At 44.5% G+C, this 16,222-nt stretch overlaps 1 protein-coding gene across 3 annotated transcripts in view; it reads right to left on the reverse strand.

Annotated features, from left to right (window-relative positions):
- TSPAN5 (tetraspanin 5) overlaps positions 1-16,222 on the reverse strand; it is a 90,994-nt gene that overhangs the window by 13,833 nt on the left and 60,939 nt on the right. For 2 of the 3 annotated variants that reach the window (XR_014501873.1, XR_014501874.1), the window contains exons 3-7: positions 11,909-12,055; positions 9,088-9,258; positions 7,653-7,778; positions 6,980-7,027; positions 6,737-6,853 (exon numbers count right to left, since the gene is read on the reverse strand). Coding sequence is in view for 1 of the 3 variants with exons in the window: in XM_083398776.1 (XP_083254902.1) it covers positions 5,323-5,388; positions 6,737-6,853; positions 6,980-7,027; positions 7,653-7,778; positions 9,088-9,258; positions 11,909-12,055 (675 nt within the window). In the remaining 2 variants the exon portion in view is untranslated. Of the gene's footprint in view, positions 1-534; positions 5,389-6,736; positions 6,854-6,979; positions 7,028-7,652; positions 7,779-9,087; positions 9,259-11,908; positions 12,056-16,222 lie in introns of those variants that run through there. The other variant, XM_083398776.1, reaches the window with a different exon arrangement.

Raw genomic sequence — 16,222 nt, forward strand, 5'->3', positions numbered from 1 at the left:
TGGTGAACATGTAAAAAGGAAAAAAAAACTTTTGGGAAATTATTTATAATGAGCTAAAAAAAAGTTCAAATTAACTTTTATTTAAAAAAACACAGAAGCCTTTCTTTTGGGTATCATCGCTGCAGATATCCCGAAGGAACTCAGAAAGGTATTTATGTAGGCAACTACTGCTGTGAGAATGTTAACAGCTAAATGGTGGAAGGGAGATAAAATACCAACTAAACCGGAATGGCTGGTGAAATTATGTGATTATGTAGAACTGGCAAAGATGACAGGAAAAATTAAGAATCAGTTAAATCAAAGGTTCAACATAGAATGGGGTGTATTCAGATTATATGTAAAAGAACATTGTTCTCAGGTGTATTCTTTGATATGCTTTGAATAACTTCTGCAATGTTATATGCTACAAAGAATATGGTTAAACAGTGATAAGTTAAGGGATATACAAACACGCAGTTATCAATGAAACGAAGGACCCATACTGGGTAGGACAGAAGTCTTAATTTATGGAAGAACTTTATTCTTTATGTAATATTTTCTTTGTATGCGAGGTGATTTGTTTTTTCTTCTGTTCTTTTTGTGGTGAAGGGGCTTAATATTTAAAATAAATAAAGATTAATTTTTTAAAAAGGGGGGGAGGACTAAGCTGCAGCGTCACTAAGACAGCAGGCCAGACGACCCAGATGCGGAAGAAGATAGGAACACCATAGCAGAGGTTTTGAAGGAGAACCATGAGCTCCGTGAAGACCTCCAAACTCTCCAACAAAAACTAACATCTGTTCAGACTGCCAGCAGCCAGAAGCTCCACAGTGGCCAGCGGGCCTCTGCACCAGACAGCCTGGAGTCCCCCTACGACTCCAGTCAATCTAAGACTCACAGGCGAATGATCGTCACAGATGACGAAGACTCATATTCTGAGGTCAAAGTGGAAGATCCACAGGTATTCCTCAGAACATCCAGTAGGAGAAATCTGCAGTGTGCCTGCCAAGGGAGCTGAGCAAATAAAATGTGTGGCTGCCGTAAGTAGAATACATCATGCACGGAGAACTGCCGCTGTGAGTTAAGGAGGTGCCAGAACCGTGAGCCCTCTTACCTGGGAGAACAAGTAGATCTGAAGGACAGCTTCGACCCTGAAGATCCTCCTTCAATAACCAGAGGAGACACTTCTTCCAGAACACTACTTACCAGAGAGAATCATGGCTCCATGAGGTCTAGGGGAGAAAATACTAAATGCTACATCTTTTCTGTACTGGCCAGATTTCCTCCATAGGCTGGTTCAAAGCTAAACACCTGATTGGGGCCAGCTGGGTGGATTCAGGGTTCTCAGCTTCATCCAGCCTGCTCTCAGAAAATAAAAGCCAGGTCGGCAGGTGCAGATTCTTTCAGAATGGCAGATTGATGATGTTCCAGCAACCTGACATTGATAAGCAGCAGCTGGTCAAAGTGGAGGGAAAACAGCTCCCTGCTGCAAGGCCCATTTCCACCTGGCCTAGGGGGTGGGGCCCACACTTACTCTGAGCATGTCAAAAATGTTTTAAAATGTTTAAAATACTTGTTAATCCATGGTGTTTTAAATGCTTTTCTTGTTTTTTTCTTTTTGTTTTTATGCGCTGTTGTGGGCGGGGTGGACGTTTGTTGGGGCTGGGGTTTAGTTTAGTTTTAGTATAAATGCAATTATTGTTTCAATTAGTAATTATTGTCTTGCTGGTTTGCTGTATAGTTTTATTTTGTTTTAAAGGGGGAGTCATGGGGTGCAGATATTGTGTGAATGAACTTAGTGCCTAGCTTATAAAATACCAACCAATAGTTGCTATTTTGTTAATGTTTTTAATATCGTTTATTATAGATTCTAAACGTCACATTGATTTGTTAATCCTATGACTTGCTGTAACTGTGAGGTTTAGCTTATTTTCTAGTTGCTGTTTAGTTAATGTTGTTTCTTGTTGCAACTGTTATTTATAATCTGTTAATTATTGTATATGATATATGCTGTATTCGCAATGTGCTATTAGGTTTTATTATGTTATGGTTTTTTATTGGTTGTAAGCCACTTTGAAATTCATTCATCACAGAAATAAAATCAATCAATCAATCGGCAGCTCTCTGACACTTGTTTTTCAACCTAATAAGTGAATGGTTAAGTTCTCTCTATGCACAGTTTATAGCATCTTATTGTTTCAGCTGGGGGCCTGCTGACAGTTAAATCTGATTTGCAGATTTGATTTGCAGTCATGGACTCAGGCGGGGTGGAGAGAAAAGGTCCACATTAGATAGTGTGCACACCGCTTGCTTAAATGTGTATGAGCCATAAGAAAGTGAGTCGGAAAGTTCTTCGAAACATTCTAAATTTCAGAGGCAAATGCCTCATCCCTAATGCCTATGGAATCTGAAGGAGCTATTAACCAGGGTTATAAAAGCTGCAGCACACACACTAAACAGCTGACGGAATCTAAACTGTTCAGCTCTTTGCAACAGCAAAAAGGGCACTAGGAATTAAAAGAGGGGAGGTTATTAGAATTCCTCAGTTTCCACCAGGACCTAGAGACATGCAAACCATGCATGCAACACAACACAATTTCTGAGTTTCTAGGCTTACTCTCTTCTGGGACCAAGAAGACAACAACTCTTTAGGTCAAGCATACAGAAATTCCAATACAAGGCAATTATGAAAAGGTTGCCATTATAAGCCTCACCACACGGTGGCAGAAAGTTAACAAGAAAGTTTTAGAGTTGGGACAAGGAAGAGTCACCCAAAGACGCACACACACACACAACCCACCACCAAGTTACAAATGGTCACATAAACTTATGCTTGGCAAAGGAAGGGGAGCGGAGAGAAGCCAGAACAAAATCAGCTTTCACCACCAACTGTGCTGGCTGGGGCGGACGGGAGTGGTTGTCGAAAATATCTTGAGGACACCTAGCTAGTTGGTGAAGGATGTAGATGATCGTCAAGCAGAAGGATGGAAAAAATCTTATTCAGAAACCTACAGTAGCGGCAGAAGCCACAAGGAATGTTTCCTCTGCATACTCACTGTTACAGGCAGAATACGTCCATGTCATTCTCGGGCGTTTGGCCTCATTTCTGGAATGCATGGCCTCTTCAGCTCTGCAAACCCAGAAGTTCTCCCACAACTTTGCCATTTTTTGTCCGTAACACTATTCTGCCACTCCAGGGCAAAAGGGGTTTGTTCCCTTCCCCTTCAGCAGCAGCCCAAACAAAGCTTAGGAGGTAATGGAGGCTCACTGGACTGTGAGACAATGAGAATAGATTTTATATATGCCCCCGGCAGAGCCACTGCAGATAGCCGCTGGGACCCCCAGTGTCCCATATTCGGTCAAGGCAGCCACGCTGGGTCTCTTAAGAATGAGGTAATACTGAGGAAATATATTGTTATTTTTAAAGGGACTGTGAGTCTGAGGTTGTTGTCATCCTAACGCCCACCAGGCCTGGTCAGCGTGGCTAATGGTCAGGGACTTATAAGTCATGGGGCCCCCATTCTCTGCTTTAATGGCAGCTTTGGGGGAAGGGGTCAATTTAGGCTGTCAATCATCCACTAAAACTAAGAGGTGGCTTGTACAAAGAGGCAGGTTGTTTTGAATTCGGTTCCGATTAAGGTGTCTAAAACGACAATTACAGCGGTTATCCGGAACTTAACTTTTCCCACACGCCACCTTAAGACGCACGTTACCCCTGCCAGACAATGAGAAGAGTTTAACAGATTCCTCCCCACTCCCACCCCAGATGCAACAGGCTTAGTCGAACGCCATCTCCTTGGTAAGAGATGCTAAAGTCAATTCTTTTGTAGAAGGCACCTTCAACTTTTGCGATTTTCATTGATGCTTAAACCTAAATCAAATATAAATACCTATACTCAGGCCCTAAACACATTCACAAAGAACTGAATGCCCATGCAAAAAGAACAAAGAACAAAAAAGAACCTATTTAGGATTGTGGTCCTAAAGGGAGTTTTGTATTGTGCTTCTTCCAAAATCCTAATGTCTTCACCTGCCCTGAAAACAGAGGCTGTGAATTATTACTTGTTTTTCTTTAAAGCCTTTAGAAATTCTGTTTAAATAAACTACTGCTATTTGAATCACAGAAAAAAGACATGAGGGAGGGAGAGATTTTAAAGAAGAGATGAAAGCGGTCTGCAGAGGTACTTGAACAGAGGTGAAATCATTTCTCTCACTGCAAAACAAGGGCTGTGAATTCTCTTATCTCATCCGCATCTACGCTAATAAATATGCAAGTTGGAATTGGAAGCCTACTCAGAAACCACAGATACCCAGACAAGTCACACTGAATAGACTCCTAAGGATCATTATAGCAACTACATGCAAAAATAAAAATGGGGGGAAGCGAGCAATCCGGCTGGAGATGGCTGGCCCAAGGGGCTACCTTGAACACCTGCGCAGCTGCCTCAAATACAAGAACAAAAAGGAGATTGAAGGCTATTCCACAAATTCCACCATTTTACTCATGAAATTTGGTACGCTGTAGGGTATTCCTCCCCCGTTATGTTTACCACACCTCCCATTCTCTTAGTTAAAAAGCTGGTTCGAGACTTCATCCTCCAACTCCCTTACATGTTGCCAACTCAGTGGTGGAGGAGGACAAGAGCGGCACATTCCCCCTCAAACCTGTTGATTAAGACATCAAATCCCACCCCTTCTCCCTTGTGGGACAAGGTTGCGAGAGACTGGAAAATAATTACACACGGTTGGTCCCCAACAGAGGGCATTACAGAGCAGATCTTAATCAGAGCTTCCAAGGGGAGCCTCATTTCCTGCCAGTAAGCGAAGGAGCCAAGGACTGGGAAAGTGGCTTTCTATTTGACAGGTTCTCTTCCAGAAGGGAGCGCCAGGCCTCCCGTCTGCTGAAAAGGCACGCCGCTCCTTTTGGTGTGCACTGATGAGAGAAATTGCCTCACGTTTGGCAGCGGCAGACAGGCTTGTGACACGGAGAATGAAGAGTGGGGCCCAGCAAACCAGGCGGCGATTGAGGTCTCACTGACACAGGCCATTTACCACAAAAAAAAAGGAAGAAAAGAGCATCCACCAGAGACTCAAGTCAAGGGTGCGCCAGAGAGTCGCAGCTCAACGCAAGTTCGGGTTGGGGCTTTCGGAAGCTTTCGTCGGCGAACGGGTGGCTGGAGCTGTTCCCTCTGGAATAAACAACGGTCTGAGGCACTTCCGGCCATTTGAGAACTCGAGACTTCACTGTCACCCACTTCCATATGACTTGGCGCCCACGCGACACGCTGGAGCTTTCCGAGAGGTGAGGCTGGCCGGTGTCTCGTGCCGCTTGTGTCGGCGAGTTTACCAGCTGGCTCTGACAGCTTCTATATCGCTAACCAGGTTCTGAGCCAAGCAGATCCCAAATATCTGGAAGACATGAGGTTCAAGTGTTGTCTGGAAGCGGGTCAAATCTATGCACCCAAGAAACCACGTAACCTGCTTCTAGGCAGGCCGTCGGCACCCCATTTAATATGGAGCTGTCCCATTAAAGTGGATTTAACTGCCTGCGGTCAAGAACCACAAAAACAAGGACAGCCTTGCCGGATCAGGCCAAAGTCCAGCATCCTGTTCTCACAGAGGCCAACCAGACGCCTGTGGGAAGGAAGGAAGCAGGACATCAGCATCCCGCCCACCTGGCATTCCCAGCAAGTGGCTTTCAGAACCATGCTGCTTGTGATACTGGAGGTAATATAGCCATCATGATTAGTAGCCCTTATTCCTGCATTGCAGGGGGTTGGACTGGATGACCCTTAGGGTCTCTTCCAATGCTACAATTCTGTGATAGCCTCTCCATGAATTGGTCTAATCCCATTTTTAAGCCATCTAAGTTTGGTGTGCTTTCTGTGAAGAAGCGCTTCCTTTTGCCTGCCCTGAATCTCCCACCATTCCACTTTAGCAGATGCCCCCTAGTACTTTGAGAGAGGGAGGGAAAACACTGTGCACAGTTTTACAGACCTGTGCCGTGATTATTATTTATTAAATCTGTTAGTCGCTTTATCTTGCTCACGGAAACCCAAAGCGACTTGCAACCAATACACCCCCCTCTTACCTTTTTTTTTTCCATATTAAAAAGTCCCAAACACCGTGTGATACGGATTACAGCCAAAGGGCAGGCTTCAACATTGTGCTCTTCCAATCATTCTGTCTACACAAGCATTCCAGTTTGCCAGACAGAATGACCTCCCCTCGCTCTCCTTCCTTCTGCATGCTGTCCTGGGGATTCTCCCACTCCACCAGAGCCAATTTTGGGGGAGGTGAGCTCTGTTGTACAAGCAGAATCCTTCCACTCTACTTCCACTCACAGGACTAGGTAGGTGAATCCCACCCAGGTGATCTTTTTCATCCCTTGCCTAGTATCCAGGAAGGATATTGGAGCAGACTTCCACAGGCCTTCCGGAACATTCCAAATACGCAGCACTACAGGGGCTTCTCATAGCTACAGAAGCCAGAAGATCCACAAGATGGGAAACAAGTTGGTGTCCACCACTAATTCCAGTCATGTTTAGGTTACTTGCCAGAGGGACAACCCTTGGCTTTTACAAGAAGCAAGTAGGAATCACTTCCTCCTATTTCACATCAAGCGTGCAGCGTGGATTAGCCACGTGGGACTGAAAGCTATGAGATGGACATCAAGGTTGTCGTGAGGAAGAGAACCACATACACTACCTTGAGCTCCTTAGAGGAAAGCCAGAACATGAATGCAATCAATCAATACCTGCAGTAATGCAATCCCAATGAATATGCCAGCCACTATAGTGAGGTTCTCTTGCAGCCATTTCTCAAACTGGGGGACGCAACCTTTCGTGTAGATAACAATCTGCTGGTCAACTTCCTGGAGGGAACAGCAAATGGAAAGAAAACACACAAATCAAACCATGCAACCCTTCCCTTTGGATTCCACCTTCTTTCCCATCCTCTCTCACAGAAGATACACCAAGTGAAATGGGCAGGGACTTACTGGTTTTTGCCTGGCATCGTAGCCGCACTGAGTATTGATGACATCTTCCTAAAAATGAGAAAACACAAAAAGGCACCGGTAAATTTCTCCCTTCATCCTGCCAAATGTCCATGGCCTGAAAGCAGGTATAGGGAATCTGCAGTCCTCCAGCAGCTGACTCCCATTAGCTCCCAACTAGCAAGGCCAATGACCAGGGACGATAGATGGTGTATCTTAAATAGTACATCCCATCTCTCTTATTTGCAGATTAGAGTCCTAATCTTAATACAAAGCTAGCTGCATCTTAGCAGGACTTAATTATGGACACCCAAGCATGCCAAGTTAACGAGTTTGTGGCTCTATAATTAGCACTGGCATCACCTCTTCCCCCCACTGTCTTTATTACTCATCCAGTACAATTAGACAACTGGTTTGGTGACTGGCTGCAACCCATTATAGATGCTTGCAGGTAGCCTGGCAATAGTCACCTCAAGAAGGTGAAAGGTGTATTGACAGGCATAGGATACCCTGACTCTGCAAAGCTTTTGTGCATGCTTTGAGCCGGCAGCAAGACATAGGTCCATTAAAGAGGACCAGCACACATTCACACAGAGTTCTTTTAGCATAAAAGGCAGCCTCCCATTTGCATGCAGCAGCTTTCCCCAGGGAATAGCAGCGCTGCCAGCTGACTTACAGCAGGATCCTTAGTGCAGCAGGAAAAGGGCACCCCGCAGCGCTCTCGGCTAGCGTTGGTGTCTGTGCAGTTGAAATAAATGTTGAGGTTCCAGTCATCTGCTCCAAAGGCTCCGCAGCACTGCCACTGGAGGAAAGCCAACAGTTATTACAGGCGGAATCACCACTACTGCTAGATCTCTCTGCCGTTTTACTGGAGAAGGAGAAAATGTATTACCAGAGGGTTGAGACACAAGCCAAGAACCACCAGTGGATTTGCAAGCTACTGTTCTGGGTAACAGCATGTCAAGCTTTTTCCGTGTTGAAAAAACACGCAGAAGTATTGGGTGCCTGTTATCGTGCATTTATAACTACATTTCTCACAAATCCCCAAAACTCATTGAAGAAATTGTATGTGCAGCAACAGACCGGACAGGCAGGGCAATCTTACTTAAAACCACAGTTTTTGGTGGTTTAAGATGATGCAGAGGAAATCCACATGGGAAGCGGCCACACAGAGTCAGCTGGCCACATGGAGAAGCAAATTGTTTGATGCAACCCACAGTGGTGAATTTATATGCACTGGGCATATGAAATCAAAGCCTATGCACTGGCTCCTTCCCATCTTTACTATATACGCTTCTGATGTTTATGATGTACAAATAAAAAGCTAGACTCTATGGAGCCTTCAGGGGGGAAACTATTTCACTTTACCCATCTTGAGCAGGATGTTTTGGACTGCACATTACAGGGTTTCATTTTGGCTTGCTTTCCTCACAACTGCAGCAATAGGCTTTCTAACCTTGCCCTTGGACAAAAAAAAAAATTTCTATGTCCAAAAGCATAGCAACAATCTAGCGTTTCTCATTCTGCCATGAAAATGGGGATAAGTCACCTGAAAGAAGCATGGCCAAGAATAGTACACTGCCATAAAGACTAAGGTTGTATCCAACTAAGTAGTCTCCTTTATGCAAGGACCGCAATGGAAATTCCCTCCTTCTCCTCCCTCTGCACACCTCACCAATTTGTTCTACAGACTCCCCCCACCAACCCTCCGGAGCAGACTTAGGTGGGCACACTTGAGGAGGAGAGGGAGCAGAAATTCCATCGTGCAAGCAGAAATCCTTGCACAAGGAGGAGAACTCGTCTGGATGCAATACAAAGCATTTCCTAATAAAGTTAATTACGCTATTGCTTAGTTGCAATCATAAGCGCATTACTCACAGGGAACAAGCTTCGCATTGTTCCATAAAACGTTTCGCTTGCTTGGCTCCTTTCAGAAATAAAGAGCTGAGAAATGAAAATGAAAACAGGGGTGGTGGAAGGTACATTCCCTTCAAAATCAGGGGCTGGGGACATGTGGCCCTCCAACTCCCAACAGTCCCAGCCAACATGGCCAATGATCAAGAATGACGGGAGGAACTCACCCCTGCCATAAAGCAAGCAAAAGCACTTACATATTCTTGCGTAAAATCTATGAGGTTTTGCAAATCAATGTCATCTCTGTATGCTCGGATGTTGTTGTTGATAAAGAAGTACAGCTGGTCCTTGATCCAGTCTTTGAAGACAAATGCCAGAACACCAGCCGTAAGTTCCAGGAAGAAAATGATTCCTAGGAATACCGAAAACTGCAAAGATGAAGAAGAGGAGTGATTTTAGTAAAGTCATTTTTTTTAAGGCCTTCGATTATTTGGCTTCCGCGACAAATCTTTAAGACACGGCACCGTGCCAAATGAGCACTTTGAGAGCAGAGCACCGCAGCTGCCCTGCTGCTAAACAACATCATGTGTGCTGATCGTGTCAGACGCGGAATCACCACTCACTGGGTTGGGGGCCACTTTTCTGGGATCAGCCATCGGACCAAGTTAGGAGAGCTGTGTGCAGTTGGTTGTGTAATTCGGCTTCCCAATGAATCATAGGGTGATATCTCATATTAGTTATTCTCGCGAGTAGGCCCACAGAAATGAATAGACTTCAAGTCCACTAATTTCAAAGGGGACAGTGGCGTAGTGCAGGGAGGGGGTCAAAGGGGCAGTGGCCCCAGGTGCAAAATTCTGAGGGGGGTGCAGCCAGGCACCCCCACAACAGGCTCCCTCAGTGTGGCTGAACTCCTGTGACCTTCTGGAGCCGTGGGGAGGCAAGCTGCGCCAGGGCTGGGCCTTCACACATGGATCAAACTACAGAGTCCAGATCTCAGATGAAAAAGGCACCTAGAAACCAAATCCCACAAAGGAGTCAATCCCACCTCAAATGAATCAGGTCTTCTTAACTAAGTTCACCTTTCTGAGCCATACAATGGTTATGCTGTGGCTTAACTGACAGAGGCCATACGCCTCTGAATAATAGTATCAGTTGCTGTGCGGAGAGAGCTGTTGTGCTCAGGTTCTGCTTCCAAGCTTTCCGTGGACCCCTGGCCTGATCCAGCAGCAGTCTTGCGGTGTTCTGGATTTAAAGCCCAACATTTCCAACAAGCCTTCCCAAGGAAACAACGAACTAGCGTGCAAATCTACTCACACTGCAAAGGAGATATACTGTATTCTTGGAAGTTTTATGGCTTGTGAGAACTGTAATCTGGCAAGGGGGTTAGAAATTCTATAACCACCACAACTCCCTTATAGAATTACAGTTCCCAGGATTCCACGGAGAGAAGGAATGAGTATTAAGCATGTTTAAGTATTCACTGGAAATAGGCCCATAGGAATTGGGCAGTCAACGGCAACATATGCGCAAACACACAATTAGGTTGAGGAGGTAGAAAGGAGCTAAATGACTTCATAGGTTTGATTCTATAACTGTGGATGACATGGGACAATTTCCAATCACTAATATAGAGGATTCTGCCTTAGAGCAGGGGCGTAATCTTCGTTCTCCTTTTCAGCCTGTGAGAAGCAAAAGTACTCTCACTTTCAACACTGTCAACAATTGGCACAGCATATTTGGGCTTATGAAAGACACTGGCTATGTTCCTACATCATTGCAAGCCATAGTTGCTGACCATTTATTGGAATCAATAAACCATTGCAAGCTGTAAGGCAGCAACAACCTATGATCTAAGCCTGATTAGTTCATTACTCATTAGCTTGTTGATGAGTAACGAACACTTATCCCATGTTTGGACATAAATGGAAGCCAAGCTTAATTGTCGTTGCCTCGTTTGCTTCCCTAGCATGAGACACAAGAGGCGACAAGTGAAGGCAATCGGGTAGTGTACACTAACGCACTGCTCAGTTCCCTATAAACCGTGATATGCCGGCAACTGAATGCAGCCAAAAATATAAAATAATTTACTCTTATAAAATACTTTACTCAAATAGAAAAATTAGCAGAGTTTTTTTTTAATTAAAAAATGTTTGAAAGGAAGGAAAAGGTAAAGTCCTATTGCCTATTATTATTATTATTATTTATTACATTTGTAGACCGCCCTTCATCTGAAGATCTCAGGGCAGTTCATAGCAAAAAAAGACAAGATAAAAAGACAAAATACATAACGGAAACAAAAACAAAACAATAACACCCCCACCCCCACACAAATACATTTTAAAGGCTATATAGGATGTTAATCAGCCCAATGCATGGTTGAAGAGAAATGTTTTATACACACACACAAAACAACAACAACAAAAAGAAACAAACAAACAAACAAAATTATTCACAACAATATCAAATCCAGATTCTCCTAATCCTGTGACTTCCCTCCCACCGGTTCCTTAAATTGCCTTTTCAATTGCATGTCATTTCTAAGAGAAACCAAGCCTTTGGTGTCATTGACCTGGTATTGTGGAATATTCAACAGGTACCTTCTGTTTGAACTTTTAAATGCCTGCTGAAAACGTTTCTATTCCATCAGACTTATGAGGGCAATTAAGAATACATCTTTCCATAACAGTTACCTGATTCCTGTTTTTTAACATTTTTATATGGTTTCTTTGACTGCATAATTTTATGTATAACTGTTGTAAACTGATCTGATTGCTGTTTCTTTTTAATGAGCAGCAGATCATAAATATTTCAATGAGTAAATACAGGCAACTATCAATTTAGGCGCATCTGAATGACGCGCAATCGTGCGCACGGCACCGAACCCGGAAGTAGCCCCAAAATGTCCTAGAGGTGCCACAAAAAGGGGTGGGATGTGATGGGGCGGGGCAGGCTTGCGGAATGTTCGCCCCGCGCAAAACAAGGATTGCCTGTAAATAAAATCAGCATCGAAACAAAACTTTGTGTGAAATTGGTCCTTCAAGCAGGAAATGGCTACAGCCAGCTGCACAGGCTACTTACAAACTTGAGAAGGAAGGTGTTCTCTCGCAGGGCTCCAATGCATCCTGCAAACCCCAAAATGAACATCACTCCTCCTACCACGAGGAAGAGCCAGACTGGATCGAAACCTCCCAAGTCGGTGATGGAGGAGATGTTGGACAGCACTCCCTGGGAAGGTTGGAGAGAAGATAAGAGAAAGGAAGCACACCAACAGGTGACAGGTGCATCTGGTTTATACAGTGCCTAAGCTGTAGCTTTTTGGCTTGTCCTTCTGATGGTAACAGAAACCCAAACGGACACTAATGCTTTGCATTTATTTCCAGGAGAGATTGATACTGTTTGTGCAAAAGTGATGTTTCCTGTCAGTTCTTTTGTTTGCACTCAAATGCCACCACACAAATGCCGTCAAGCGCAGAGTCGCATCCTGTGTGAGGGAGTGACAGGACATGTCACTCAGTGCTTATGTCTGTAGAGAACAGGTTTGCCAAGATGTTAGAGAAGCATTAAAGGAGAGAGACTGGTGAACTGATAAGTTTGAAGTGCACAGGACTAGGACTATTGAACCCATTAAGGCATTTTGTTGATCAATCATTTGCCCCCTCAGTCCATTCATTACTTATTTTAGCAAGTCCAAACATGTTGCAAAACCTGTGTGAAGCTGCCTTTTCTGAGATATTGAGCGAAGTGAAAAACAGCTTACAGTCTTAACAAGCAAGCTAATGCAGAGCCAGTTTATACACAGCAATACACCAGCCTTTCTCAACTTGGTGCCCTCCAGATGTTGGCTGCACTGCAGCTCCCAGCATCCCTGACCATTGGTCATGTTGGCTGGGGCTGATAGAAATCTACTAACATCGTCTGGAATGCCCTATTGTCCGTGAATCTGTCTATAACCCTGTTTCAAAGTGGGAGGCCATCACCACAACTAGTGGTAAGGACCAAGGAACACATCCTTGCTCCTCCACTCACACAATGGTAACTGTACAATGCCTGTACAGGCCTCCTAAATAACTAAATGCTGTATTAATTTATTTAAACAAAAACAGAGGGGCGCCAGAGCCCAGTTTCTTAATCCTAAATTCATGGGTATAAACGACAGCGGAAGGAAGGCAATCTACACATGCTCATTATTCCAGTTCAATACTGGTGGTGGTTAACTCCTGGAAAAAAGGTGTTTTCAACTTTGAGAAGCGAGAGCAGGAGAAGGGCTGGGAAGGGAATGGTGGGCTGTCCATTTGCCACAGTTTCCTGTTTAGAGAGCAACAATTAAAAAATTAACTATTCTGCTATTGTGCCTGCCAAGTACAGGAGCTTTTACGAAACTCCAAGTTTGAACTATTCTTGGAAAAAAACAACAAAATATTATATTATTATTTATAATAAATATAATATAATATAATATAATATAATATATTAATATAATAATAATATTAAGTTTGAACCATCTTAGCTGCAGGCCACACCTTCAAGCAACCAAGGTTCTATTTTGACACGACATTGTATAATAAAAATACTGACGTTCCTTTAAGGTGAATAAAGCAAAGGAAAGCAATATATTTTTAAAACAAAAGCAAATGTTTGCATTGCGCTGTGTGCAGAACTACAGTGTTTGCATAAATGTGTACAGCAAGTGGGAGCAAAGCACTGGAGTTATGTATTAATCACCCCCCCCGCCCCAAATTATCCTTGCATGCTAGCTACAGCCTAGGGATATTGGTGCTTCCCCAAAGATGGGAGAGGCAGAACAGAGTTTCCTGGCTAATCTCCAGCTCAGCTGTTCACTGAGCTCCTTCACCCTCTTAATAAGGCTGCAAAAGGACAAAACTCCAGGGGAGTTATTTGACCTACATCTGCACTCCTGAAACAGTCTCGGTCCAGATTTGCTACAGGAGGTAAAAAAAATAAAGGGGAGGAAGGAGAGAAGAACCCCAGGAAGTGAAGAAGCAAGCCAAATAAACTGACTTAGAGCTTCTTGTTTACACTCGGAGCTCTCCCTTTCAAGCCACTGTGATGTGGTCATTATCTGAATGCCGAGAGCTTAACATATATCCCGACTCATATTTAAAAACAGCAAGAGGGGGGAATTCTGTATGTGGGAGCCAAAGGCATATTGCAATAACTATTTGGGTCAGGGGGGAGAGAATGAGTTGGGGTTTGAACAAGGGTTCTTGGTAAAGTTCATTATAATTCGATCACAAAGTTGTAGAGCTGGAAGGGACCCTGAGGATCATCTAGCCCAACCCCCTGCAACGCAGCTGTCCCATTTGGGATCAAACCCGGAACCCTGGCATTACCAGCACCATGCTCTAACCGACTAAGCATGCAGGGTAAAAGCTGCATTTGCACCAAAAGTCAGCCCTAACCAACTACCTGGGCACCCTCAGAATTAAGAGTTCAAGATCCGGTAAGTATTCCCACCAGTTTGGTTTCTTTCCCCTTGGGAGACAGGGGAGATAACGAATGAGTCTCAGCATGCCCTCAGGTGAGGCCCAGAATTTCAGTGGGAACATTATTCACTTTGGTAGTTACCGGTATGTGCTGCAATAGCTTTCATGCCATATAAGCTCTGGAGCAGACTATCCAGTTTTTAAAAATAGGAGGAGGAGGAGAAGCAGCAGCAGCAGCTGGTAGGAAGCACCACAAAGCACCCATGGGCAGGATCAGGCTCATAATGTGAAATCAGAAGGATAAACACCCACCATCCATTATTCAACGGTCTGAGGTCTGTGCTGCCCTTTCTACATTGCAATGTACATCTTATAATCGTCAATCTCATTTGGATGTCTATTTGGACACATAGACTTCCTATATCAATACAAATGTTGAAATTAGGATTGATTACTATTCTTATTGAGGGACGCGGGTGGCGCTGTGGTCTAAACCACAGAGCCTAGGGCTTGCCGATCAGAAAGTCGGCAGTTCGAATCCCCGCAACAGGGTGAGCTCCTGTTGCTTGGTTCCTGCTCCTGCCAACCTAGCAGTTCGAAAGCACATCAAAGAGCAAGTGCGCTGCTCTGGTTCGCCAGAAGTGGCTTAGTCATGCTGGCCACATTACCCGGAAGCTGTACGCCAGCTCCCTTGGCCAGTAAAGAGAGATGAGCGTCGCAACCCCAGAGTCATTCGCAACTGGACCTAACAGTCAGGGGTCCCTTTACCTTTACCTTACTATTCTTATTGCCAATGCGAGCTGCTTGTCACAGACTGGCTGGACACAGAGGAATGGTGGGAGGCACCAGCCGGGGAACCCCCGCAAGGAACAAAGGCTCAGAGCCTGGAGATTGGTGCTAGAGCGATAATGGGTGGTCAGAGGGAGACGTTGTTAGACTCCAACTCCCATCAGTCCCAGCCAGCACAGCTGATGGCTTGCTGATGGTACCACATTGGCTATCCCTGTTCTAGGGAGCTCCTTCTTGAGTTTGGTCCCCACAGGTACCAAAGGAGGCTTCTCTCTCTTGCATTAAAATTAGTTCTGCAACTGAAGACATCTTCCTCTCCCCAAGAGACAAGAGAAATGTGTGCAGACGATTCAGCAACCCTTTTATGGAGAGACTGGCTGAATGTCGTTAGGAACTGAAGCGCCGAGGCCTGTGAAGCAGAGCGTAAGGGCTATCCGTACATTCCCCAATGCGCTTTCCCTTGCTGTTGTCACTGAGGGGCTACCAAATCTTTTCTCCCCACCATTTTCACTACAATCAAGGGAAGTTTCGGGGTGAGTCCGAAGTGAAAAAGAATGTTCTTTTTTTAAAAAAATGAATAAAAATAAAACCGGAAAGAAGGGAGCGTTGCCAGTCTCCAGAAGACAGCCAGAAATCTAGTTTGCTGGAATGGTGGTTTTCTTCCTTCTGAATAGCAGGTAGCCTTTTCCCATGCATCTGTAGGGCCAGTGAACCCTAACTAATAAATATATGCAGAGCCTGAAAAGAAATCAAAGTACGATGACATGTTGGTTTTTAATGGGCCTGGGCTTTCCTCGCTCTCCCTTCTTTGACACTCACAATGCAACATTTCACCCTGCTCCTAACCAACGTAGCTTTTGCAGGGGTAGCAAGACGGGGCAACAGAAGTTATTTAAAGGGCCCTATTCATTGGTTTGTATTAGCACCCCTTCCCACCCCCTTTCAAAAAACAAAGAACCACTCCTGCATCTCATGGGAGGTGAACAGGTTTTGTCTGAAGATCTGAGAAATGCATGTCACCAGTTGGGAGCCATGCTTGCTTATTCCTAACCTATACTTCTGCCACAGGGCTTAAAGTTTAAAGACGAACAATTGAAAGAGCAGCGGCAACCAGAAAACCGAACTAAAATTCCAGCGTCAAACAGATCTAAAGAATTAA

The sequence above is a fragment of the Podarcis tiliguerta genome (assembly GCF_965153285.1).
Source record: "Podarcis tiliguerta genome assembly, chromosome: 9".
In the NCBI taxonomy this organism is placed as follows: domain Eukaryota; kingdom Metazoa; phylum Chordata; class Lepidosauria; order Squamata; family Lacertidae; genus Podarcis; species Podarcis tiliguerta.